The 26,166-nt window shown below is 42.1% G+C and overlaps 1 protein-coding gene across 12 annotated transcripts in view; it reads left to right on the forward strand.

Moving 5' to 3' along the window:
* The window catches only part of r3hdm2 (R3H domain containing 2), a 55,749-nt gene that overhangs the window by 21,948 nt on the left and 7,635 nt on the right, over window positions 1–26,166 (forward strand). For 5 of the 12 annotated variants that reach the window (XM_086118430.1, XM_086118427.1, XM_086118432.1 and 2 more), the window contains 17 exons: window positions 6,839–6,994; window positions 9,209–9,372; window positions 9,456–9,675; window positions 11,734–11,775; window positions 12,271–12,357; window positions 12,463–12,586; window positions 14,738–14,816; window positions 15,206–15,265; window positions 15,526–15,666; window positions 15,749–15,857; window positions 15,974–16,069; window positions 16,434–16,483; window positions 18,515–18,568; window positions 21,700–21,935; window positions 23,300–23,424; window positions 23,714–23,812; window positions 25,462–25,752. In XM_086118430.1, coding sequence (XP_085974556.1) covers window positions 9,517–9,675; window positions 11,734–11,775; window positions 12,271–12,357; window positions 12,463–12,586; window positions 14,738–14,816; window positions 15,206–15,265; window positions 15,526–15,666; window positions 15,749–15,857; window positions 15,974–16,069; window positions 16,434–16,483; window positions 18,515–18,568; window positions 21,700–21,935; window positions 23,300–23,424; window positions 23,714–23,812; window positions 25,462–25,752 — 1,752 coding nt within the window. In that variant the 5' untranslated portion in view covers window positions 6,839–6,994; window positions 9,209–9,372; window positions 9,456–9,516. Of the gene's footprint in view, window positions 1–6,838; window positions 6,995–9,208; window positions 9,373–9,452; window positions 9,676–11,733; window positions 11,776–12,270; window positions 12,358–12,462; window positions 12,587–14,737; window positions 14,817–15,205; window positions 15,266–15,525; window positions 15,667–15,748; window positions 15,858–15,973; window positions 16,070–16,433; window positions 16,484–18,514; window positions 18,569–21,699; window positions 21,936–23,299; window positions 23,425–23,713; window positions 23,813–25,461; window positions 25,753–26,166 lie in introns of all 12 variants that reach the window. The other 7 variants (XM_086118429.1, XM_086118435.1, XM_086118428.1 and 4 more) reach the window with 7 other exon arrangements.

The following is a 26,166-nucleotide window of genomic DNA, read 5'->3' on the forward strand; positions in this document are numbered from 1 at the left end:
AGACAAGCAAGGGGTATCCTCGTCACACGGGAAGAGCAAGGACATGAGGGGGTGGTTGTGAGGACGTAGATGGTTCGAGAAATCCTGCCTTCCGTTGCTGTTGACCATGTATGTCGGGTTTCTGTCATCATCTAAAGTTGGCTGTCTGTTTTATACAAGTGTATCATGTAACCAAACGGTGCATGTGTGTGAACTCGCTTCAGTGACGCTCTCACTCATGGGCCGTCCCCTCCAGGCCACCGCGCCCCCGTTCCCTCCCAGGGAGATTGTGTAACCGATGCAAAGGGGAATCCTCTCTGACATAGACGAGCGCGGCGGCGCCCGCACACACACACACACACACACACACCACAAACACTGCTGATATATGATATGCGCAGGCTCTGAGTTTGCAGAAACTTGGCTGTTATGACACGCGCGCGCGCGCGCACACACACACACACAGCACCCTTCACTGTGTGCAGTAATAACCTTGCTGTCTTTTGTGAAATGGCTTGTCTCTGACGTCAAATGGGCGAGGTGCACAGCTGAATACAAGACAAGATGAATTGGGCCATGCTGCCTGTGGATGGCTCTCTCCCCTTGCTGTCTGCGGGTTTGACCATACGAGCACATACCTGTTTACTTGCTTCCTGGGCTTTATTCATCTCCATCCTTCATCCTTGGAGAGCACGGAAGGGCATTCTTAAGTGTGACATTTCCAGTAATACAATTAACAATGTAACTGCTAACCTTGCTAAATCAATTTAAGATTGTATGTATGTGTATCTCCATTGAGCCTAAGTCACTCATCCTTCCCTACTTTCGCGACTGCTCTGGAACTACCGGGGGATTGCTCACTTGCTCCGCACCAGCTACAAGCTGCAGTTGGCTCGATACAGCAGCTAAACACTGTCATTTCAAGGATTGGAGTTGTTCTGTAAATTAGTGATCCTCGCCTCCGTGGTGGCCAATAAACTCCACTTCTGACAAGTATTGTTATCACGAAAGGATGACAAGTAATAGCTAATCATGCAACATATCAAGCAAGATGAGAGAACAGGTGAAGATGGAGAAGCAATGCTAATCGCTAAGCTAACTTGAAACGTAGAGCACCAAAACGGCAACATGCTTCGTGGCTTCACTATACTTTTAACAGAGGTCTCGCTGGAACCATGTTACAGGGGAGAGTAATCAACTCTGAACGGCAAATTAGCTGCTAAATTAGTAAGTGTCTAGAGAGAAATATAACGGCTTCACAGCAAGCATATGAGTCTCTATGTTACTGTAGAACTTTATAAGGTAGCTTGACAATATGACTGAAAACTATGAACTATGCTGGAATTACTCATAGTCATACCGTGGAGCCACAAAACGATCCGTGCTAACACTTCGCAAGCTAGGTTCAAGTATATATTTTCTTGTTCAGTGTCGTGCATAGGTTTATGTAAGTCTGTTTAATATGCATAATCCAAGGCAAAGTGAGTTAAAAATGACTCACTCTTGGTTTCTATTTGTGCACACTGACTGGCGAGTAAATTATTTAGAGTTGAATTTTAAATTAAATACACCACGAAATCAGTAGATTCATCTCCAATTTGTGCTACACACTGGTTTCAAAAGCTCCTTCGCATGACGGATTTGTCTGTCAAAGGGGCATTTTCATGTTCTTCAGTGATTTAGATAAACCAACTCTTCCATTAGAATTTTCAATAGCTCGCCCCAATGCTAACTTTTGTTTAGTCCCTGATCCTGTTCAACCTGTCGTGGATCAATGTGACTGAGCGCATACCACATAAAAAAAAATCTGTACGCAACTGTAAGCCTCAACACACCAAAGTGCCAAGAGTAGCCCTGATACACACCCGATACACACTCTCTCTTACTCTCTCTCTCTCACACTCTTTTTTTTCATGAATAGAGACCACATGGATGCTCGCGCAAATCCAGTGTTTCATGCTAGCCAAGCAAGCATCCTTTGGTGTGGAAACTTGACACACGGTGCAGGGAAGCTTGGCCCCTGCGCCTCAGCTGGTTGCCTGTCATCAGGACGGTCCCATTTTTAAATTGTCAGTACATACTGTGTGCTTGTTAAGTGGGTCAAACTGGTTTTCACTGCAGTGCTGCTTCAGGGGATAAAAGGGGTTTTTGGGAGGTCTAGACCGCTCTTTGTCACACATTTACAGTGATCCCTCGCTCTTTCGCGGTTCATTTATCGCGGCTTCAGTGCATCGCGAATTTTTTCAAACATTCATTTAAAAAAAATCTATATACAGGTACATGGAGTACAGTACTGTATATGTTGCTCTATGTGACTCGCTGTTGTTTTTCTGACTTTCGCAGCTTCTCACAGTTTGCGGACTTTTTGCGGACCTAAAAAATTTATTATTTTAAAAAAAAATTTTTATTGGTCGCTACATCACAGATTTTCGTTTATCGCGGGTGGTTTTGGTCCCCATTAACCGCGATAAATGAGGGATTACTTTATTCTTATCAATTTGCAAGGGCTGCAGCTTTAATATATTTTTAGAATTGAGTATTCTAACTCATTATCCCATTGATTTATCAAGTAATTGGATAAAAAAAATACTTCTCACTTCTAAACTCAATAAAATGTGAAGTGCAGTTTTTTTCTCACCCACTTGGGTTCCCCAACCTTTGTTTACCGTCGTATCTTTGAGTGTGTATGGCGTTAAAAGCGGGATCTGCCCTGATGAGTGACTTGAGTATGTAGAGTTGGAGAGCTGGTTACTGGTTAACACATTAGCCAGTTTGTACAGGTATATAGAATGATTCCGTTTCACTTGTGGCCATCATTGATCTGAAACGTTGGATATTTTGTCATTTACAGTCTCTTTCCTTGTAGTTTGCTGCTATCATGCTCAGTTATTTATTGGGATTGACTGACATTAATATTTTGAGGCAGATGCCGATTCTGATACAGCAGTACCTCTACTTGCGAACGTCTCTTAATAGGAAATTTTCAAGTTACGAAATGCCTCAACAGGAAATTGTTGCCTCTTGGTACGAAAGAAATTTCAACATATGAAAGGTAAAAATACAGTATGGGCTGCTACTTGCAGCTCTGAGTTTCCTCAACGCAACATACGTAGAGCTGCTGTGCTATTGACTATTACCGAGCATCCTCCTGGCATCCCATTGGCTAAGAGGGACTTCTACCATATGTGTCTGTGTGTAAATAGAGACATACAAGTATGTGTCGTTGCAGCGTCCGCATCATTCGCAACTCGGGTCATGAAGTGTTCCGATAGTTTTACGTCAAACATTCATGTCTGAATTTTGGGGAGATTGGAACAGATTAGGAAAATGCGTCTCTACTATCGAAATTTCTTCCAGTCCCAATCCAATTCGTAAGTGGAGGCACCACAGTATTAGGCAGGAAAAAAATATATAGATTACCCATTAAAACAAATCTCGATCATTTCTATTGATGTAGAAATCACAATGATTAAAAATGATCAATTGATTTAGTATCTCCTCATTTACCAAAGCTCATCGATTCAATACTATCATCATAGCCTCATTCCAATTAATGCCTGCATGTTGAAGACTATTCTTGAACACTTCTTTCTTTTTGTCAAATACCAAATGACCTTGTAAATATCGTGTCAACTTCAAGCCTCTTGCATTTCCATTCTGCTGCAGCCACACCTTTGCTGCATTGCTTAGCTGCACATATTCAAAACCGTGAAGAAGCTTCTCCCTTAATGTCTTTTTTAAATATTATTTTATCTTGTGCTATTTTTATTTTCACAAGTCTTGCCGTTCTTACCTCGGACCTTGCGTATCGTATTTATTGCCATATGTGGACTTGTGTGTTGGTACTGTACCGCTCAAAAAAATCCCATAATTCTTGAAAACTCAACTTTAATATAGAAGAACCAGAAAATAAATTTGAAACAAAGTAAAATAAGAATATGGCTCTGTTGGGCGAACTCCCATTCACCCGTAAGGACTTTACTGAAGCTCTTGAGCTGGTCCACTGTTCCACGGCAAGGAGAAAAACCACACTGCTTTTCCTGAATCTGAGAGTTAATTTTCTAATGGACCCTCCTTTCCAGCACTCTTGAATAGACCTTACCAGGGAGACTGAGGAGCGTGATGCCCCTGCAGCAACATGCTCTACGGTGCCCCTTCTTAAAAAACAAACAAACAAACAAAAAAATTGGGTTTGGTGATTGCACCAACCACCTTACGGCTACAGCTTTGGTCGGCCGCCTCAATGATGTGCCATCGAACATGGTGAACTCTGAGTCAATGTCCCCTGCCACTTCTGGGACGTGGGTGTGCCGGCCCCTGTCCGGGCTAGGGTAAACGTTGTCCATGTATAGTATTTGTCACAGGGGTTTTTTTGAGCCGTGCATTGTCTGGGCCCTCACCTAGAACCTGTTTGCCATGGGTGACTGCCAAGAGCATAAAGCCCCAGACAACTCAGCTGCTAAGGATCATTGGGACACATAAACCCCTCCACTGTGATAAGGTGATGGGTCAAGGAGGGGAGGGTAGCTGGTCATTTTAAAATGTTCAGGCAGGTCTGAAATTCTGAATACGCACATGGGAGATCAGCCAGTGTAGTCTGTTTGGGAAACCTTTGCGAGTCAGTCCTTTGCTTATGCTGCCATTGCATGTTAAAAATTAGGCACCTAAATCCTTGCACAATCAGAAACAAGTTGAATTTATTATAGTACTGCAACCAGCCAGTTGTAGATGTGACATTTCCTGAACCATTATATTGGTCATTTAAAGTGTTGATTGCCATCTGTGTTCGTGCTTGGGATTTATTTCAGTTTAATTATGCAGATAACCTCTTGTGAGTATAGTCGTCGTAAGAAGCCTGAGCTGTGTGGTATGTCAAGTCAAATGATAACAGCAGGCACAATTGAAGTGGTGACACAGGCAGATAGCAGTGTTGCAGCTTTTGTCGCCTGCCTGCTCTTTGACACAGGCTCTACTGTCCATCCTTGGCCTTGACGACCCCTACCGCAAAGTGCTTAAATTGAATTGGTCATTGATGTGGCTAACACATATGCAACACAGGACAGAGATAGTGTAACAATACACTCCGGGAGGGATGATTTGGAATACATGACTACAATCTATTGTATTGCATCTTCAGAACGTTTACAAAACTCCTTCAAGATGTGATGAAGTGTCATTTAGGCACTCGCAGCCTTAAAAAGGAACATTATGGAAGTTTTACTTTGAATTGCTTCTGTACAAATAGTTGTCTCAGTGCAGTGCCTGCTCTCTCATGAAGTTGGAAATAACATAAATCATTTGGAAGCTGCCTCCCTCTGAAAATGATGAATGATGAATGTTTATCTGAATTGTGACGAAACAGTGGGGCTGATTTACATTACTAAGCCCCGACACTGAATTCTCCCACCATGACTTTGTTGGCCAGGCCAGGCCAGGCCAATATCTGCCACTTTAAGGCCACAGACAGAAGTATTATCATGTCAAAGCTGAAAGGTAAACAGTTAACATTCGCACCAGATAACCAGCACATAGCAGGTGATTTGCCCTGGATGTTGTGGTAACAAAAGTCATACTTGGCATTAATCCCCAGTAGAGGGAGTGGGGTGAGCAGCCGATTTATTTTTCCCCATGAGATGGAAACACGTGAAATGGCTGATTTCATTTCATTTCGTGGGAAGCATGTCACAGATATGTTGTGACTATTGTGCAAACAACGTTCTTTAACACTTGAGCATGTTGATTTTTGCAACCCTAATCAACCACCCGTCAATTTAGTGTGGTTGAGGCCCAACAACCTTGCAGAAATCTGAACGCAAGCGAATGCATACCTGACTGCTCCTCTTATTGCTTTCAACTGCTATCGATGTTCCTCTCAGCGTGTGCTACAAGCTGTGTATTTATTTTTGCCATCATTCCCCACCTGACCCCCCTCACTGGTACTTGCTCAACACAAATGGCAGCAGTTGAGAATGACGTTGCCGTCTCCCTGGCAACCGAGTGTGCCAGTAGCGCTGAGTGTGTTGCGGGAAGCAGGGGTGAGGAGGAAACATGAAAGAAGATTGGGGTGGAGGAGGAGTGACGAGTTGAAGCCAGTTTATTCATAAGCGCACTATTTTTGCAGTGCGGTCCTAAGGAGCCGTCAAATTCTACCTTTTTAAAAAAATATATATATATTTTTTTGCCCTTAGTGACGCACAGATACAACCTACTCTATCCCTGTTATATCAGAAACACTATGTCGAACAGACTGTAACTTAACTGCTTAAGATACCAATTCAATGAATCTAAACATAACCACAAGAGGACGTACCGCAACGGGAGAAGAGGATTGTCTCTGTAAGGCAAAAACCGTGGGAGTCTTGTATAAGTCTAGCTGTGGGCGTCACGGTCAATGCCGCTGCTGTGACGCAGTTGCTGTAGAATCGCCCGGGTTCTCCCTGCTGTGGGAAACCCTGCCTCGATTGTTCGCTTATCTCTGACGATCCTGCAGCACACGCAAGTAATCTGCGTTTGTGCGTGCATGCGAGACAACCCCCAGGTGTAAGATGCATCGTCTGATTTGCGTGACTCCACTGCCAAATCTCTCCGTTTGGCTGCTTCAAGGTCGTGTACAAGCATATTTTTGGATAGAAGAGATTCTTCGGATGTCTTAAAAAGTTGTTTTAAAGAGGGATTTATTCAGGACATGAAGGGAGTGAGTACAAACCTGATGGAGTGCAATTCTGCTTCTTCCTCTCTCCTCTCCGCTACATCCAGCAGCAGTAAGCAGCAGAGATGAGTCACTCGGTTTGCCTGTGTGTGTATGTTTGAGAAACATGACGTCATGCGTGTCTTACTCTTTTTCGCTTTGACTATTCAGGGCTCCCGAGTGGAAGAGCGACCATGTTGCTGCACTGAGTCGCAGGGAGACACAAGAGAGGCCCCAGAGGAGAGCTGAGGTGGTGGCTGGCCCGTTGGTGTGCTCCTCCTCCTCAACTGGACGGCGAACTGCTCCCCCTTCAGTTCACCTGATTGTGTAACTATATTGTTGATTGGATTATATTATAAAACCGTGTACACTTATCCCGATGTTTAAATTGTGTATTACAACTGACAAGGACTACGTTTATATGCAGTCACTGTTTGGGTTAAGGTCAAAATATATATATTTTTTTAAACATTAGGAATAAACCAGTTTACATCTATGAGCGGATAGAATTACCCTAATATATGTTAACTCATTCACTCCCAAAGACGTTTTTAAACGTCTTTTCAGACTTGGTCCAGAATTGGCTGGTACTGAATGAGTTAATTGTGATCAATCGGAATATTCCAATCTAATTTGTGACATAATGGATAACATCATGCCGTGAATTTCCACTACTTGCATTCTCCCGTCAATAAAACATTATGTTCATGTCACTCACCACAGTAATAAAGCAGTCGGTTTCCTCGCACCAAAAGAGCGGTTCCGTCCTGTGTCTGAGTTTCGCCGTGTTTGTTTACCTCTGCTTGTGTTATTTTCATTGAGTTACGTGCCAGACGCATCAACTTTTATATCCACATATAAGTGTGTGTCGATATACACTCTGTGTCACTTTCGCCATAGAGACAGAAAAATAATGTGAAACAGACGCAGAGAAAACAAGGCAGGCTCGCATAGTAAGTGGCAACGTAAGATGGCCGCCAGTTCACTTCTCGCTATGGCGAATAAGCGGCATTGTAATAAGCGGTACTTGTACTCAAAAGACCGACGTTGCTTGTGGATTGACTGAAGGGTAGATAGAAAATGGTCAATCCAGTGGTCTTGGAAGGGTATTTAAAAACTCGAATCTGAGCTTATTTTGTATGTTTACATGGCCTTTCAAAGCGCGTATATTACCAAAATTGGAGTATCTAAAGTGTAATTTCATGTCATGTAGTCAAGGAAGTAGATTGGCAAGTGTGTGCAGTTAGAGTGTGTGATATGAGTTGAACGACTTCACATTTTTTGGTATTTTGTATTTTATTTTCTATGCTGAAGTCATTACATTTTTTCCCCTCTTGTCAAGCTGTTTGCACCTTGGAGCACAAGCTCAGTCGCTCACACTCCACATCATTCTCCATTGTGCAAGCTCACCCCCTCGACTCACTCAGCTCTTCGCATTCAGACACTCGCTCATCCTTTCATATTTTGATACCTTTAGTTTCTTGCAGTCAGTAGGAAATTATGACAATCTTCCTGCGACTATACGGTATATAATAAGTGGACACAGGAAACCAAATTGCAGGACTAGGGGATTTTCTGCAGTCATGTTGCAAACTTATAGTTTTGTTGTGTGGATTGTTGAAAGAGTTTCATCAATTTCAACTGTATCTCTGAGTCCATGAACGTGTCTGTGATTGTGAAAGCGCTATATAAATCAGCATGTATTGTATTGTATTGTGATTTGATGGTGCCAGTGGAAGAAAAAAAAGACTTGCGAGTGTCTGCAGGATGAAAGCCTGACTGACGGTTCAAAGAAACCCACGTTGGATGTTTTTTTTTTCTCCTCTTTGCGGGCAAAGATATGAAATGTTCATTCTCACCATGAAAACGTTATTGATGGGCAACCGCTTGCCATTCATCAGCTAGCATTAACGATTGCCTTTTTAGACCGGGTGCATTTATTATTTTTACGGGTGTAAATGGCATACTTTACAAATGAGCATGCTGCTGGTCTCATTTTTCATAAAATATTTCCACACGTTTGAAGTAACACTGCTAGTGTGCTGCACAAACTTGCCACCTGTTGATTTCAGCAAGGCATCTGTATTAATGCTAAAACATGCCATGAATCAACTTGAAGATATAATCGTCTTTACGGAGTTTTAAAGTCAATGTGTCAATGAGTGGTCTCAACTTGGTATGATATCGCTGACAATTGCGAGTTTCTTCTCACAAACCACATGCCTGTCGTAGTAACAAGACTGACCTGTGAGAGGCAGTACAGTGCCTCAGGACATTGACATTGCTAGAAAGTACAACAAAGAAGAGACAGTCACAGCAGAAGAAATACAAGAAGCTAGGTTTACTGTTATCTTGTCCGAACACTACTACAATGTGTGGTTTACAACTCTTACTTGTGACACAAATTGTACAGACACTCAACATGACCAGTTGCTCCTCTATTTGTGTCTGGCATCTTAGTCTCATAAAAGTGCCAGCCAATCAAAGGCCTATTAACAAGCAGTTGAGCATCACAAATGAACGAAACTTTTTCCTCTCCAGCCCAACCCCGGAAGGCTAAGGCTTACTATGGCCTGCACTTCCCCTCCTGCTGCAGTCCATCCTAGTACACGACCTTAGTGGCTTCTTCACCGCATCTTCCTCTCCAGGATTTCCCAGCCGCACTCACTGTAAAACGTGGAAAGACGATCTGATCCCACCCAAAGGTAGATATGAATACATTACCACATACAAACACAATTCCTGGCATTTTTATGTTTTTGTCTTGTTTCGTTTCTCCATTGAGAAGCTCCTGGGTCCTGCACCCAACCCCCTCCCCATCTCCCACCCTCTCCCTCTCCCAGGGGAAGATGTCAGTCAGCCTGACCCCAGACATCCAGAAGGAGGGAGAGAGTGGGCCACTCATCGAGCCCTGTGGTCGAGGAAAGACCTCTCCTCAGCCCCAGGGCCCCAAGGAAGGCACAGGAGAGGGTCCGGAGCCTGAAGATAGCTCACCACATGATGTTCAGGTTGGGTGGAGTGATCCGTGTGTACGCATAAATCTTCTCAGTAGGCTTGAACACAATTGAAACTTTCCAATTTTTGGGGAGATAAAATTCATTCATTATTTGTCCTGCAGGTCATCTCCAATACATGTTTTTTTTTCCTCCATATGTGAACGGCACAAATCATATAATTGATACAGTAATTGCTAATTCTGTATTGCTACTGTAACAATTACTATACTGTAAAATGCCGTGTATAAAATGCTCCCAGTGAATAATACACCTTCCCAAAATCACCCGTAAAAATGTTTTTTTCCCTCCACAATTGTCTATAATTACGTTTCCCTGATGTGCTGGCATTCTTTATTTTTTTTTTATAGTGGCCAACAATTTTATTTTTTCCAGTGCCAAAGGTTTGAATTTGATTTCTGTGTAATTCTGAGCTGATGAGTCTGAAAATGACATCCATTTCTTGGAATTGGCTCTAGTTTTTGAGATTGATAATTTCGTCAATTAATTGATTGAAAATTCATTTGGGGAAATCAAAAAAGCCCTTTGTTGATGCTCTAATAAAAGTGAAACATGCTTGTTCCTACGAACATTATCAATCTTTTGCTTGATGTTCACAGGAAACTTGATATACATATAGAAGGTTCTCTGTTACGATTGGCGTCTTTGAATATATTGCATCAAAAATGAAAGAGTATTGTATGGACATGCTTGAAAAGACGGATACAGCCTCAAATTTGTAGCATAAAGACAATACCAATGTCAAAATTTGCGTATTTTTAGCACTTTTGTTGAACAAAAACATTGACTATCTCACAAAAACTTTTCCAGCCAATTCAGAGAAAAACTGTCATTTTCAGATTCAGCGACATCAAGATACGCTAAAACTGTTGAAACTTTCTTAGCGCCAAAATGTTTATTGACCAGTGTTATCTGAGTGAATAATATGAATGAAGATTTAAAAACATACCAATACAGTGTAAATGCTTTAAAATCAGGGTTAAAAATAGGCTCTTTTCCTGCACCAGTAAATAAGGTCTTTCAAAGCCTTTATCAAACCACGTTCTCCAAAATGTTGAACGAACTGCTTTTCCTTTTTACCTACCACTTTTCAGCCGTAAAAAAATTATTTTATCTGTAATGAATTGATGACGATCATGTGCTCAGGGGTCAAGTAACAACTATGTTGTTCGCAAGCTGAGCAGTGACTGGTTATGACCTAAGCCCTGAGGACATGCAATGTCATTTTTCAGTCGACAGCAAGTGGCAAAATGTGTTTTTAAAGGTGTTAATTTAACATGAAAAATAATGACATTTCAAATTTACTGTAGACAAATTATTAACTTTTTACTGCTCCCTCTAAATTTCAACTGTGCTTAGCAGCACTCATAAGTGACAATTTTGACAAATCTCTCCCCAAAGATCTCGATCTGTGAGACGAATTGATCCACACTCGTGATTTTGCAGGCCTAAACCACACATTTGAATCAACATGGTTTGTTAAAAAGTGATCATTAGGTGTGGCAACTGTGTCAGGCTGTCAGCATCAACGCGTCTTGTCATTTTTGTCTATTAAAAGTAGTTAAAAGTAATCCGAGGGCTCTTGCTATCTTGTTTGCTGAGCAGCGAGCTGCTAGCCACTAATGCTGGCAACAGGCGCCATATAATACAATGTCAATGTAATAAGATACATATATTTTAGTGTCCTTAGTTACCGATTGCACTTGATTTCAGGATGGCGTGTAGTTGACGCCGCAACTCCAAAAACAAGTCGAGTCAGCCGTTTCGCCGCGACACCCTGCCAGAACAACTTCAAAATAAAAGTAGATCAAGGAACTAATGTCTGTGTGTTACTGTAGTTGGAAAGATTTGATTTTGAAGTTGGCCTCACCAGATTGGCTGCTTGTTCCATCATGGGTTCATGAACCATTATTGCTGCTGCTGGCTTGACTAATTGTGCCCACGGTGCACACACGAGCAATTTATTGAAACCAACTACTTTATATTACATGATTTTTTTTTTTACCATTAGACATTAAATTATTGTAACCTTTCCTTGAAATTGTCTTGCAGAAACGGGCTCCTAACCACAGTCATGGCAGGAAAAGGGCCAAGGTAAATTTATTACATGCTGAGCTTTTACGTACACTATTGGATACTCCTGTTAGTTATGCATGATGACCAACTTGCTATTTTTGCTTCTGAACATGCGACTCTTCTGACCTCTACCTTTATTTATTTTTGTGGCCATGCTATAGAAATATGTAGATGTACACAATGCTTCTTGTGAAGGAGATTGATTAGCTCAAATGGTGCCTGAGTGGAAGACTGAAGTATAGCTTTTACTGTCTTAACAATTGGATCACCCTCATTTTGTTTGAGTGTCCATAATCTGCCTAAGGAAAGCGTGTCCTAATGAGCTCTGCCACATTTAGCCTCTGTGCGTTCCCCATGTGACACTTAAGGCTGTCCTCTTTCCTTGCAGAACTGTCTTTTTTTCTGTTACGCACATCAGCCATCTATAGTCCTAACGTTATCTTGTCTCCATTGAGATGGTTGCACAGCAAATGCATATTAAAGAACAGGTAAAGAATGTTTTTACTGTTTCAGTCTAATGCTAAGCTGAAGCTGGTGAGGAGTCTGGCTGTATGTGAGGAGTCTTCTGGTCTCTTCTCCAATGATGGCCCCCCAGAATCGGTACCATACTGCTATTTACCTTCAAACACTGCACACCAACAGCCAGTTTCGGTGTCAATTTTTAGTGTGCAACCTTTTAGAGTTGATGCACTGTTTTCTTTTTAGGATATTATCCAGCTCCACATCAGTTGTCCATCAGACAAGGAAGAGGAGAAGTCCTCCAAGGAAGAGTATGAAAATGAAGAGAAGGAGAAAAAGGACAAGGCTCCGCGGAAGATGTTGTCACGTGGTAAGTTTATGGTGGAGCCTGAACTTGGAACAATAAAAGTTTTGTTACTGTCTTTATAAACCAAGCTGGTGTGACAAACATGGGCACGCACATCGCGACACATTTTAACCAGTTTTTAAAAAATGTGGCACCCCACACATGACGAAGAAAAAAACCCTTCTTATCGTGGTGACATACTCGATTACCAACACAGGACGTCTCGCACATACACACACATAAGAATTTGTGTCTATGAATGTTGAACAGGTTTATCTGTTATGATTGTCATCCCTTCTCTTCCAAGCAGATTGTGCAAAAATTGGTCGAAACTGGAAATGCACCAATACCTGGCCTTTTTTCAGACAGAGGGCGAGTACTTATATTTACTTTAATTTGAGTACTCGTTGATAGTGCGAAGGGCTACCTGTTGATACACCCTTCTTAAATAATGAATTTCCTCAATTTACGTATAATCATAAAATTGTTATTATCTGTTTATTTTTAGAGCTCGGAAAAATATCTAACTCAGCTAGGTCGACCATAAAAATTGGTCGAAATGGGCGGGGGGGGGGGGGGGCGCAATTACTCCAGTAATCAATGGAATAATCTATAGGATAATCAATTCTGGAAAAGATGCATTCGTGTCTGACCTAGTTATTAAAAGTGTATGCCATTAATTTATGCAAAGACACTGATCATGTTAATGATTTCTCACAACAGTTATGCAACCTTTATTTCAATAAATCTCTTCCAATGTTTACATTTACAAATGGTCAGTTATACAACATTCCGTGAAAATCACAATGCTCCTTCACCAGCGAGCTAATTTTGGAACTAGCCCACGTCCCACTGATTCTTGGGTGCTACCTTGTGCACGCAGGCACTAGGTTGGTGACCCCTATTTTCAAGTACCACCTTGAATTAGTGATCCAGCTTCATGATATCCTAACAGTCTAACCCATTTTATCGAAATGTTGCCTGTTATATGAGGCAATTCAGTTATAAAATAAAATCGTGACCACGACATCTTAAATTATACTTGTTCACACCATTGCTTACTTATGTTTTTTTTTAAGTGCTATGCTACAGTGCATTGCCCAGCTGGCCTGCTCCGACATGGCCTTGTCACAGGCACGCAGCTGGCCTGGCTCAACTGTAACAGTGCAGAGCTGAGCTTGAGAAACTCGATGCTTGCCGGATGGCCCACCGGCACAATTTGTGGGACAGCTGCCTCCATCGCCACCCAAGTGGATTTCATTCTCCAGTTCAGTTGTGGAGCCGGGCTGTCCGGCATGCATAGATTTTCTAGAGCTTCACTCCGTGTTCCTCAACTAGGGGAGGACCTGTGTTGTCATCCGTGTTACCGTTAAGGTCGATCTCCACAATGGCTGTCATGGTTCATACCCAACCTGCTCAAAAGGTAGATGTCAGGCCACTAAACTGGTATGGGTTGCCATAGTATTGGAGTGTTTTTCAATTGCGAGTACAAGGCCAATAAACAACATCGATAGCGATACTGTTATCAGTACATCCCTAGTCTTGAAACACCCCACACAATAGTGTCATTCGATAATCTTTTCGAGACATCTGATAATTTTGTGACTTTGATTGGAATGGGTAAAAACGTGAGATTCCAGCCCAGTTATCGGTATGAGAAAATTGCACTGGAGTGCTTTTTATGTCTAACATCTCTGGTCAATCTCTGATAATTCATGTTACGTTACAAAATGAAGACGTGCACACACACAGAAAGACTCTTGGTTATTATATGATGCCCAGTTGTATTTTTTGCTCTTTCTCTGTCATTATCTTCCCTCCCTTCCACTTGGGGCACTGGCCTTTAGGCGTCATTAGACTGAGTGCGGCGGAGATCAAATGGCTGTCCTGACTGTTTAATGTCGCGGAAAATAGTAAAAACGATCTCCTGAAGTTGAGTGAGTGAGAGAGTGCGCATACCCGCCCGCCCGCCCGCGTGTGTGTTTGTATAATGGCGCAGAACAGTGCGCTTTACTTTTCCGGCTGTTCGTCCTTGTCTCAGCAACTAGGAATTGTTAATACTGTGTCAGAAGCTGCTCTGGTTGTTATACCTAGTAGCTTTCTTGACTTTGCACTTGAATGTATTACTCTTCTATCATCTACATTAAGGCTATCTTTTTGTCTTTCTCTGGTCAGACTCCAGTCAGGAATACACTGATTCCACGGGTATCGACGTGCATGAGTTTCTGGTCAACACACTGAAAAACAATCCCAGGTAGGAGGTTGTTCCTTTATCACTTGCTCTTATTCGACTCTTTCATAGGTTGCACAAGTTAAACATAACAATCTGTTGTCTAGATTCTCAAATTAAAATAGTGACTACATGATCAGTTCGTAGCACACGAATGGTTTGCAGTCAAGTGCTTATTTCACTCTGATTCGCTGCTGGATAAAATGAACAAAATACTAGACTTTGAGAAGTCAGCAATGTTTTTGTCCCCCCCAGAGATGGACTTTTATTCCCATACAAGTGTGACTCTTTGAAATGGAAATGAACAACATTTGTTAGCCAAGAACAATAGATGCGTCTTAAATGTAAAAGTAAGCCAGTCAACAAGTCCAGGCACTGATATTTCTCTCTCTTCCCACTTTTTGGGCTGCCAGGGATCGAATGATGCTGCTGAAACTAGAACAAGATATCCTGGAGTTCATTAATGACGACAAGTAAGTTACTTTGTTTTGAGTGACCCTTGTATCCCTTTCTTTGTATTTATTGACTTGTCCAGGTGTTAAGCTCTATGACACAGTTTATCGGTTTATGATTTCATGCGGGCCAGCTTTTATCTGGCAGGATCTCAGAAAATGTTATCAGCACTTTATTAGTCAAACTTAAGAGATCGATTTTTCATCGTCACAAGATGACATTGTGATGAGAATATTGTCAATCTACCTACACTTAACTGTGTGTGTTTGGTTCCTCTTAGTAACCAATACAAGAAGTTTCCTCAGATGACGTCATATCACCGCATGCTGCTGCACCGTGTGGCCGCCTACTTTGGTATGGATCACAACGTGGATCAGACGGGCAAGGCGGTCATCATCAACAAGACGGGCAACACGCGCATGTGAGCGTTCGTTCAGGCCAAGACCGTTTGGCTTTTTTTCCTCATCGCACCAAATAACTAAACTTGTTTTATGGTTTGGTAGTCCCGAGCAAAGGTTCTCGGAACACATCAAGGATGAGCGCAACATGGACTTCCAGAAGAAATTCATTCTCAAGAGAGATGACGCCAGCATGGACAAGGATGATAATCAGGTATGATAAAACATTTGTGTCTTAAATGTACTTTGTAGTGGACTGCTTTCTCATTTTGTCACCCAACATTTCCCCTTCCATATTCTAATCAAATCTTTCCCCCTTGCCAATATTAGATCCGTGTACCACTGCAGGACGGTCGGCGTAGCAAATCCATCGAGGAGCGAGAGGAAGAATATCAGCGGGTACGAGACCGGATCTTTGCCCGAGAAGTAAGTTTTGGATCTTGCTATTAGGAAACCAAACACAGATTGAAAACAGCCTCCTGCTCCTGTACATGTGAGATCTTTACAAATGCACAAATGCAAATGTTAGATGCGCTAACTCGGGCCACTCTCCTGAATGAGCTTGTCAAAAGTTGAACCTGGATTATCCAGCCAAATAATAGCTAAGCGGACCAAACTTTATTAAGGGCAACTGGCTGAACCTTATTGTGTTGGAAAGCATGACTCAGTTCTGTCAATGTATCAAAAAAAACATTTACATGTATATATAGTATATGAACTATTGTGCCTTGAATGAATTTTGAAGCCGTTGCACTGATTGAGTGTGAATGAAGCCTTTCATAATGTGCAGGTGTCCTTTTTTTTGCAGGCCTCTCAGAATGGATACATCAACGACAACAGGTAAAGGATGTCGTCATTTGGTCTTTCTTTTTTTGTGGTTGTCAGGTTAAATCACTACATCTCACAAGTGTAAAAAAAGTTTGACTTCTCAGATTTGTTAATGTGTCTAGTTGTCATCAACAATTCTGAGGTTCAAGTGACACCATAATGTTTTTTTTCTTTGGTCTGAAACAGCCCAATTGGGATAGGTCTAATGTCAGCATAATGAGAATAAAACAGCTCATTGAATAAGGCCTCTTTCAATTGTGAGTAAAAACCTGATCAGCTCCCCATGTGAGTGCCACGTAAACGCGTTAAAGCATACTTTATTTCACAGTGGCATTCCAATTAGTATACACACACACAATTTCAATTCCTCTATTCCAAAACAGGACGTTATATCAAATTGACAAGGCACAAAATGCATAAACATTAATTGATTATTATTTAGTTCCGGGTTTAGTCCGTAAAATGTCAGTAAATAGGCAAAAATGTTGATCATTGTTTTCCAAAGTAGAAGCAGATGTTTGTAAATGTCTCATTTTGATTAAACATCAAAAATAGGAGGAGTAGGGCGCCCCGGTAGTCCAGTGGTTAGCACGTCGACTTCACAGTGCAGAGGTACCGGGTTCAATTCCAGCTCCGGCCTCCCTGTGTGGAGTTTGCATGTTCTCCCCGGGCCTGCGTGGGTTTTCTCCGGGTACTCCGGTTTCCTCCCACATTCCAAAAAAACATGCATGGCAGGCTGATTGGACGCTCTAAATTGTCCCTAGGTGTGAATGTGAGCGTGGATGGTTGTTCGTCTCTGTGTGCCCTGCGATTGGCTGGCAACCGATTCAGGGTGTCCCCCGCCTACTGCCCGAAGACAGCTGGGATAGGCTCCAGCACCCCGCGCGACCCTAGTGAGGATCAAGCGGTTCGGAAAATGGATGGAAATAGGAGGAGTACAGAAATCTGACAGTATTTACCAGTGAGAAGCTGAAATTGAGAGGTCTTGGACAATTTTAGGTTCAACTGTCTCTAAATGATTCATCGATCATCAAAATAGTTGTTGATTCATTTGTTTAGGTAAAATCCATGACTCTCAGTGACGTGCACCCGAAAGCACAAGTTAGCCTAGCTTGCTAATTTGCTAGCATGACTTATTTGGAATGGAGTGTTATTTAAAAGCAAATGTTGTCAAATTTAAGTTGTAATTTTTTTTTAATTTGATGTAAAAGGGGATGAACTTAAATTCTCAAGCAGAAATGTTGCCAAATCCTTATACTGTAGGTTCCAAATTGTTTCGGCTGCCTCTGGTCACTCTACCTCTGAAAGACAGCTTCCATGTTGGGTCTTGGGATCTGTCCAATTCCTTCTTTTAAACGTTTTCCCCTCAAGGACAATGTAATGGGTAACAGCATAACACTTTGAGGCCGCAGTGGTGTGCCCCGTGAGTGCACGAGAATTACTGACACCTTGTTAGTCATGCTCTCTGACTCCAGTTAATTTTTAATTTTAATTTTTTTAATCAAATCAGTGGGTACAAAATGGGGCTTTAGTGGGCTGATATTTTTGTTTATTTATGTATTTATATTTCATTCCAACATCTGGTTTTACAAATGTACTTATCAGGTCATACAGTTTTTGCAAAAAATATATTATTTTTCTTTATTTGCCATTTGGACCTGCAGTGTAAATCCAGCCCAAATTATTTTTTGAAGTTGTATCTCTTAAGCACTTGGTGAGCATCATATGGGATCTGCCGTGCTTGAAAAAGAGTACAAGAGCGGCAGTGATTAATACAAGTTGACTCCCAGGACCGTCAACTTTATTCCAAATGCACTCTGGCTGTGGAATACTCTATAACATGCAGAGAAAGGAGAGTCCTGAGGTTTCAACTGTTCTGAATGTTGCTTTGTAAGCATTTTCCCCCATCCCTCCCTCTCCTTTTGAAGATCTAAAGTGCTACACTGTGATGACCTCTACCCACCCTGACCCCTCCCCCCTTCTCCCCATTGTCAACTACAGTCTTGTAATGCCAGCATTTTCTCCCAATATTAACCCCAACAGACTTTCCACCGAGGGCTACTGCTCTAGCTCTCAAAAGAGGAGGCAGATCTTTAGGTATTGGGGAGCTGCTGCACTTGTACTTTTGTGTTGCCATGCCCATACTTGAAAGTGGATCAGTGATGATAGTGGTGACTTGTGTTTTTTTATTTTTTTTGGTATCTCTGCTTGGCATAGTCCACTGATTGATGGCTATTCCACTCTCTACTGCACCGTGGGGCTCCCTGCGGCCCATGCATGGCTGCTTTGTGGTTTCACTGAGGACTGACTGATGTACTTTACCTCTGGACCTACCATCCACTGCCACCATTGTATAAAGTACTCACATTGCCTCCTCAGCGACCTGTTTGTTTTGTGGTTGACGTACAGTATTCTTGTAGTTTTTGTAAGCATGTCATCCGTTGCCAACAATCATAAAATGTAATGGGGCCAACATATCGGGATTATCGAGCTGAAATAATTGCAATGATTCCAAAATGTCTAAAATAATTTTTGTGTAGTTGCCTTCACTCTAATAGAGGCCTTGTTTCATATAATCACAGCGTGTTTATATTAACACCCTTCAAATGAACTTATGGTAACTGTAAAAACCTGTAGTAGCATACAACCTCATTAATACTGTTGTTTCCTGTTGCTAACCAAAACGGTTTTTGTGGCTGATAGTTGTTATTACTTTGACTGCTAAATGCTGTCTTGATTGGCAGTTTAAGAGCCGTTAACTCGTCCGTACACTGACCAGATATACCAACTTCCTCATTCCCCATTCTCCAAGTCTGCTCCTTTTTAGCTCAGTCCCGGTCGGTATTGGAAGCTGTTTTCTACCTCCCAGTACCACAGCCCGCAATGATATTGTCCTTCATTATTATTTTACCACCTCGTGTCTGTGACTGTTTGGGCTTGTGCTATTGCTGTGTGTGACAAGCTAAGTACATTCTCTATGCTGATTGGCTGCCGGCGATGCAATGCCACAAAGTTACTTTGCAAGCTCAGGTGAAGAAGCAACATTTTCAATTCAAATGCTTCATTCGCACGGCCCTCCACACAACCGCGCAAACTGTATTGACTATATATGGAAACGCACCGCCAAAACGAACGTGTGTGTGTGTGTGTGTGTGTGGCAATGAAGACTGTCATAAGGTGGAGAAGAAATATGATTACCTTATCCCCTGGATCATGCCTCATTTCATCTCCATCTGTAAACATGTGCCTTAAAAACGGTTGTGCAGAAAGAGGTAGCACGAGAAAGGACTCAAAATAGATTCTCCATTAATTATAGAGGGTGGGATATAGTTTCAGCCACCGCTAAGCAGCTCACTGCGCAGTTGTACAGTACATCACTCATCGCAGAAAGGACTCCGGGTCAGTAAGCTCGGCCTTTTCCTGCACCCATTCCTCATCCTTATCTCCATTGATAACATCATAACCTCAGCTGCACTGTGATGGTTCCCCTTACAGTGTGATCATTGGTTTTCTCAAAAACTGACTGCAGGGTGACAGCATCACATCACAATAGGCCAATCAGCGTGTGTATACCACACCGTAGTGTTATAATCTGTCGTAGTGATGAACCAGTGGTAGCAGACAATTATTTTGTAGATTATGTATACGTGTGTGTGAGTCTAAATGTTTTTTTACATTTTGTATTCAGAAATATGTGGGTCTTTGTACATTTTGTATAAAATGACTTGAGGATATGTGCTGTGTTGTCTGTAATACAACCCTTTTTAAATGCATGTGCTGTTTTCTGGTACAGGGGAACCTTCAAACTCAAACCAAAGTTCATTCCATTACAGAAAACGCAAATTTCCCATTGAGATTAATTGTAAGTGCAAGCATTTGTTCCTAGGTTAACAAACTGCCCCTATCAGTAAACCCTGATCAACTTATTTTGAGATGTTAAGTTTTCTGCTGGCATCTCACACTTTTAACATGCCGTAGATCTGAAAACCTGGTTCTTAAAGGAATTTAAGCCAAGTATTGTGAGTTTGCATTACTTAAAATTTTGATGTTGATATTTTCTGTGGACGGCCCGGTGAACAAGTGGTTAGTGATCTGACCTCACAGGTCGTGGGTTCGATCCCGGCTCCGGCCTTCCTATGTGGAGTTTGCATGTTCTCCCCGTGCCTGCGTGGGTTTTCTCCCGAGTCCTCCGGATTCCTCCCACATTCCAAAAACATGCATGGCAAGCTGATTGAACACTCTAAATTGTGCCTCGGTGTGAGTGTGAGCGCGGATGGTTGTTTGTCTCTGTGTGGCAACCGGTTAAGGGTGTCTGTCCCCTGCCTACTGCTTGGATCGGCTCCAGCACCCCCCGCGACCCTTGTGAGGATAAAGCACATCGGAAAATGGATGGATGGATGGATATTTTCAGTTTTACAGCCCCCCCCCAAAATAGCTTCAAATATCGGTTATTGGCCTCTTTGACAACTCATCAACGGTATTGGTATTGGACCTGAAAAAAAAAAAACAGTATCACTCGTGTGTACCCTGCTTAGCCAGAATAAGATAAAATAAAATAGTTAGTGGAAACATTTGAAGATACTCTAAATATGAGTTAGTTGAACCAACATCTCTGCTCAGATGCCCATAAGGCTACTTGTAAAAGAGCACTTCCTTTGACAACATATTTTGACAAACTGAAAGGCATTTGAATTGGAGGTTCCACTGAATTCAGTTTGACAACCTTGCCATTAATTGTCTGCATCATTTTCAGTTCATTACTTGGTTGTTTCCTCCTGTCTTGGATTGTTTGTGCAAGTGTCGTCCCATCCTATGTCACTGTCAAGGAGTCGAGTGTTCGTCTGGAGCGTATTTTGTATTATTCTCCCTCTGCATGTGTTCCTCTGTTTGTTTGCGTGTGTGTACGCGTGGCTCAGAGAGATTGTGGTGGTTGAATGTCTTTTCAAATCCAAATTCTTGTCAAGTGGCTCGTTGCCTGATTTGTATTTTGCATCTGTGTTGAGAGTCCGCACACCTAAAACTCATACGGTGACATTATTGATGTACTTGTTTCCGACTCGACTGGACCTCCTTGCTCTTACAAGCCTTTCATCCTGTTTTTCTGCAACTCTGACTTGAATCCTTTCGACCTCATTTTCTGTCTTCCTCATTCCTGGCTCTGTATTTACTCTTTTTTTTTTAAATCCCCTTTTGTTTCATCCCATCCCTCCTTTTGCATTTCCTCTCAGAGGGAACCGCGATAGCTCCAGCCGGGCATCCAGCAGTCGTCAGAGCAGTACGGACAGTGACATGAAATGCTTGGAGCCGCGACCCTGGAGCAGCACCGACTCAGACAGCTCTAACCGCACACTGCGGCCTCCCGTCACCAAGGCCAGCAGCTTCTCCGGTATCTCCATCCTGACTCGCGGAGACAGCCTCGGCAGCAACAAAGGCTCGCAGGGAAGCTGCAAAGGCTCTCGCTCAGGTAAGTACAGTTGTGGTGAACATTTGGGCACAAGTAAAAAACTCATGAAACAAGCTTGCCAGAAGTTTAATTTCACTTCTTCAATCATTGGAATATAAATATAAATACCAATTAATTCATTATTGGTACTGTTATGTTAAAAAAAACAACTACTCTTAAAACAATGACGAGCAAGTTATGAGGAAATTAAATAAACTAATAGTGGTGATTGTTAGAGTTCTCAAACTGAAAATTATTAGGAAAGGGACAAGAGGTCTAACTACGTCATTCCCTTGCCCCATGCCAAGTCTGTAAATGAACACAGTACCACTCAGCTTCTGGCTGACACATTATGAATGCGACTTCAAATCGTATTTAATCAGAACAGCACTGGGCGTTTCAGTAAATTCCGCTGGTTCGTCCTTCGCCAGTGGCCGCCCAGCCAGTTAGTCACCTTCAGTCGGTTATATTTTCAGGCAGCCCATCAGTGCTTAGTTGGGTTTTAATTACAGATGTCATTGTATATAACACTGTCCTGCGCACAGTGCCGCTGTAATGTTCCCGGATTTTACATGTGAATGTTTGTACACCTGCCTTATGCACAATTCTGTGCGTATGCACATTTGAAAAATTTGACCCATGGGGTCTTCAGATAGCCACAACGATAACAAATGCTGTACTGAATATTTTTATAGCATAATTCCAGCAGTTAAACTATTGATGTTGCACATGAACAGAAAAGATTGAAGCTTTTTTTTTTAATTGCCGTAGATGTTATTGAATTGGTTCCAGTTTACACAAAAGATAAGCGGTAAGAAAGTTTGGCTTTACATGTTATTCCTTTCCTCTTGTGAATGTGAACCAAACCCTGAACTTAAAACCAAGGTACTTGGCAAACCATGAAAGGATGGACATGTACGGTCACATTCAGACTAATAACAGCGTTGTACAAATCTCAAAATCCTTTTAAGTAGATTTTATTTTAGCATTGCAGTCACTCCAATATGTTTGCTCTGTTGTGGCCCAATAAACTGTTATTTTAAAATAAGAGAGAGGTGGTCTCTCTCTCTCTCTCTCTATGTCTATGTGTCTATGTCTATGTGTCTATGTCTATGTGTCTATGTCTATGTGTCTATGTCTATGTGTCTATGTCTATGTGTCTATGTCTATATCTGTCTATGTCTATATCTGTCTATGTCTATGTGTCTATGTCTATATCTGTCTGTCTATATCTATGTCTGTCTATATCTATGTCTATATATATATATATAGAGAGAGAGAGAGAGAGTGTGTTTTATTTGTATATGTGCAATTGTGTTTGATGTACTTTTTTGCATCACAAGGCGTGCCTCGAGTTGGTCCTAATGTGTGTCTCCCACCTGTAGCCTCCCAGTCCAGCCGCAGCCTGCTGCCTTGCCCAACTCAGCAGCCACAGCCCCAGGCCCTGCCACAGACTGCCCTGCTGCCGACCCCGCCGCAACACCCAATGGGCAACCACATCATTGCTCAGGTGAGAGACAAGCAAGTGTATTTTGCATTTCACACAATTTCTGCTTTCAATTCCTGTTCATTTGTAGTGTAAAAAAAGTTTTGAAGATTTTCACAGTTGTTTTCCCATAAAAATACAGCTTATTAACTGCTTTTCTCCAATGATCTGACCCACGTATCCAATGTCTCCACGTATCTTTATTTCTTTCTGCCTTTTGTATGCTTCTGACCCCTTTCTTCTTGCTGTGCCTATTCTTTTCCTCTCTCCTTCTGGTGGTGGTGTGTGCGCGTGTGCTTGTGCATGTATGTAGCCCGTAGCATCTTTGCAGCCTTCTCAGGCTGTCTCTTACTCCAGCCCCTCCTGCCCCCAGGTTCTCCTGCCAGTTTCTCCTCCCCAGCAGTACACAATGGTACTTGCCCAATTTGTGGCGTCATTACTTTTTGTTTGTTTGCCTGACTTGTTCAGACAACAGTTAATCAATGCCATATTCATCTACACACTCATGCCCTCATTGAAATAATGTTAGTATTAACCTTAATCACCTTTGCTTTACGAAACCATTAAAACATTACAATATTCCATTCACCAAATAACAATGTGTGGTGACAAAATAATTGATATTGATAGAAAATGTTTCTATTTTACAAACCCAATTCCAATAAAGTTGAGTTAAACCTAAATGAAAACAGAATACAATGATTTGCAAGTCATGTTCAACCTATTTTATTGAAAACACGACAAAGACAAGATATTTCATGTTCAAACAGACTTTATTGTTTTTAGCAAATGATCATTAATTTAGAATTTTAACAGGTCTGGGCTGCAGGTGGTTTAGTCTCGTACCCACACTCTTTTATTACAAAGCCACGCCGGTGTAACATGTAGAATGGGGTTTTGCAGGGTCTTGCTGAATTAGGCAGAGGTGTCCATGAAAAAGACAGCATAGATGGCACCATGTATGTACCTTTCAGCATTAATGGTGCCTTCACAGATGTGTAAGTTAGGATGGTTCTTTTCCTCTTTGGCCTGGAGGACACGGTTTCGAAAAACAATTTGAAATGTGGACTCGTCAGACCAGAGAACACTTTTCCACTGTGCATCTGTCCATCTAAGATGAACGTGGCGGTGTTTCAGAGTGTTATTGATGAAGGGATTTTGCTTTGCATAGTAGAGTTTTATGTTGCACTTACGGATGGGGCGCCAAACTGTATTTACTGCCATTGGTTTTCTGAAGTGTTCTTGAGCCCATGCAGTGATATCCTTGACACATTGTCGTTTTTTGATGAAGTGCTGCCTGAGGGATCAAAGGCGACAAGCTTTTAATGTTGGTTTTTGGCTTTGCAGTGATTTCTCCAGATTCTCTGAATCTTTTGATGCTATTATCGACATTAGATGATGAAATCTCAAAATTCCTTGCTACTGTACTTTGAGGAACATTGATCTGAAACGGTTGGGCTATTTTGTCACACGGTTATTCACAAAGAGGTGAACCTCGCCCGATCTTGGCTAGTGAATGACTGAACACTTCAGGGAAGCTCCTTTTATACCCAATCATGGCACCCACCTGTTCCCAGTTGGCCTGTTCACCCGTGGTATGTTCCAAACAGTTGTTTGATGGGCATACCTCAACGTTCTCTTTTTTTGTCGCCTGTCCCAGCTTTGTTGGTACGTATTGCAGCCATCCATCCATCCATCCATCTTCTACCGCTTATCCGGGGCCGGGTCGCGGGGGCAACAGCTTTTTTTTGCAGCCATAAAATTCTAATAACAAAGTTTATCAGTTTGAGCATTAGATGCCTTGTCTTTGTAGTGTAGTCAATTAAATATAGGTTAAACATGATTTGCAAATCATTGTATCTGTTCATTGATTTTTCACATTTATTTGGGTTTGTATGGTAATCGATAAATTTGTACTTGTATTTAAGAGACCAACTCTCATGATTGATTTCTCCCTCCCATTCAATTTTTGAAATAAATAAACAGAACAGTACATAGAAGTATTTTATGACAAGAAATTTTACATGATTTAATCTTGTTTTGTTTTTTTTCCCCCTCAAGGGAGAAGAACTGGCGCCCCAGTTCAGCCAAATTACGCTGAGCCGCCAGGGCTCCAGCGAGAACCCTGAGGCTCCCCCCTTGTACCAGGCTCCTCCAACTGTCCTCTCTCAGCACCCCCCTCCTCAGACCAGCTACATCATGGCGACCACCGGCCAGCCCATGCCTCCTCCGTCGGGCTACCAGCCTGCCACAGGACACCCCCACCCTCCGCCGCCACCCCCTCCTCCGTCTCAGCCTGTCATGCAGGCGCCGCCCCCGCAAGGCTACATGCAGCCGCCTCCTCCCCAGCAAGTAAGTCACTGACCATAGATAGAACATAAATTCAATTCAGGATCAACCTAAAATGCACGATGATCTTCACAGGTGAAATATCTTTATACCTTCTTTGAACTTTGATTGAACATCTCCATCTGTTTGGCATTTCATCACATTTTGCCCAACTTTGTTCTCTGACAAGGATCGGAATGGCAACATTCGCAGCACATCTAATCCATAAAATTGTAATTGCGCTCAATCTGAGGCACACTCTCTAAACTGGCTTTTAAATGCGCAACGGCGGGTGTAATGGGAAGTGTTCGATAAAAGCATTGGTAGAACGGTAGGCTTTTTTAATTGAGTCTTCATAGCTGCGCTCACGCAATGATGAGGCTTTGCTAATAGTGCTGTGTCCAGGTGTAAAGCGATGCAACATCTGTATATTCCAAA

Source organism: Hippocampus guttulatus, chromosome 8 (genome assembly GCF_054856545.1).
Source record: "Hippocampus guttulatus isolate MCC_2025c chromosome 8, RoL_Hgut_1.0, whole genome shotgun sequence".
NCBI classification, from domain to species: Eukaryota; Metazoa; Chordata; class Actinopteri; order Syngnathiformes; family Syngnathidae; genus Hippocampus; species Hippocampus guttulatus.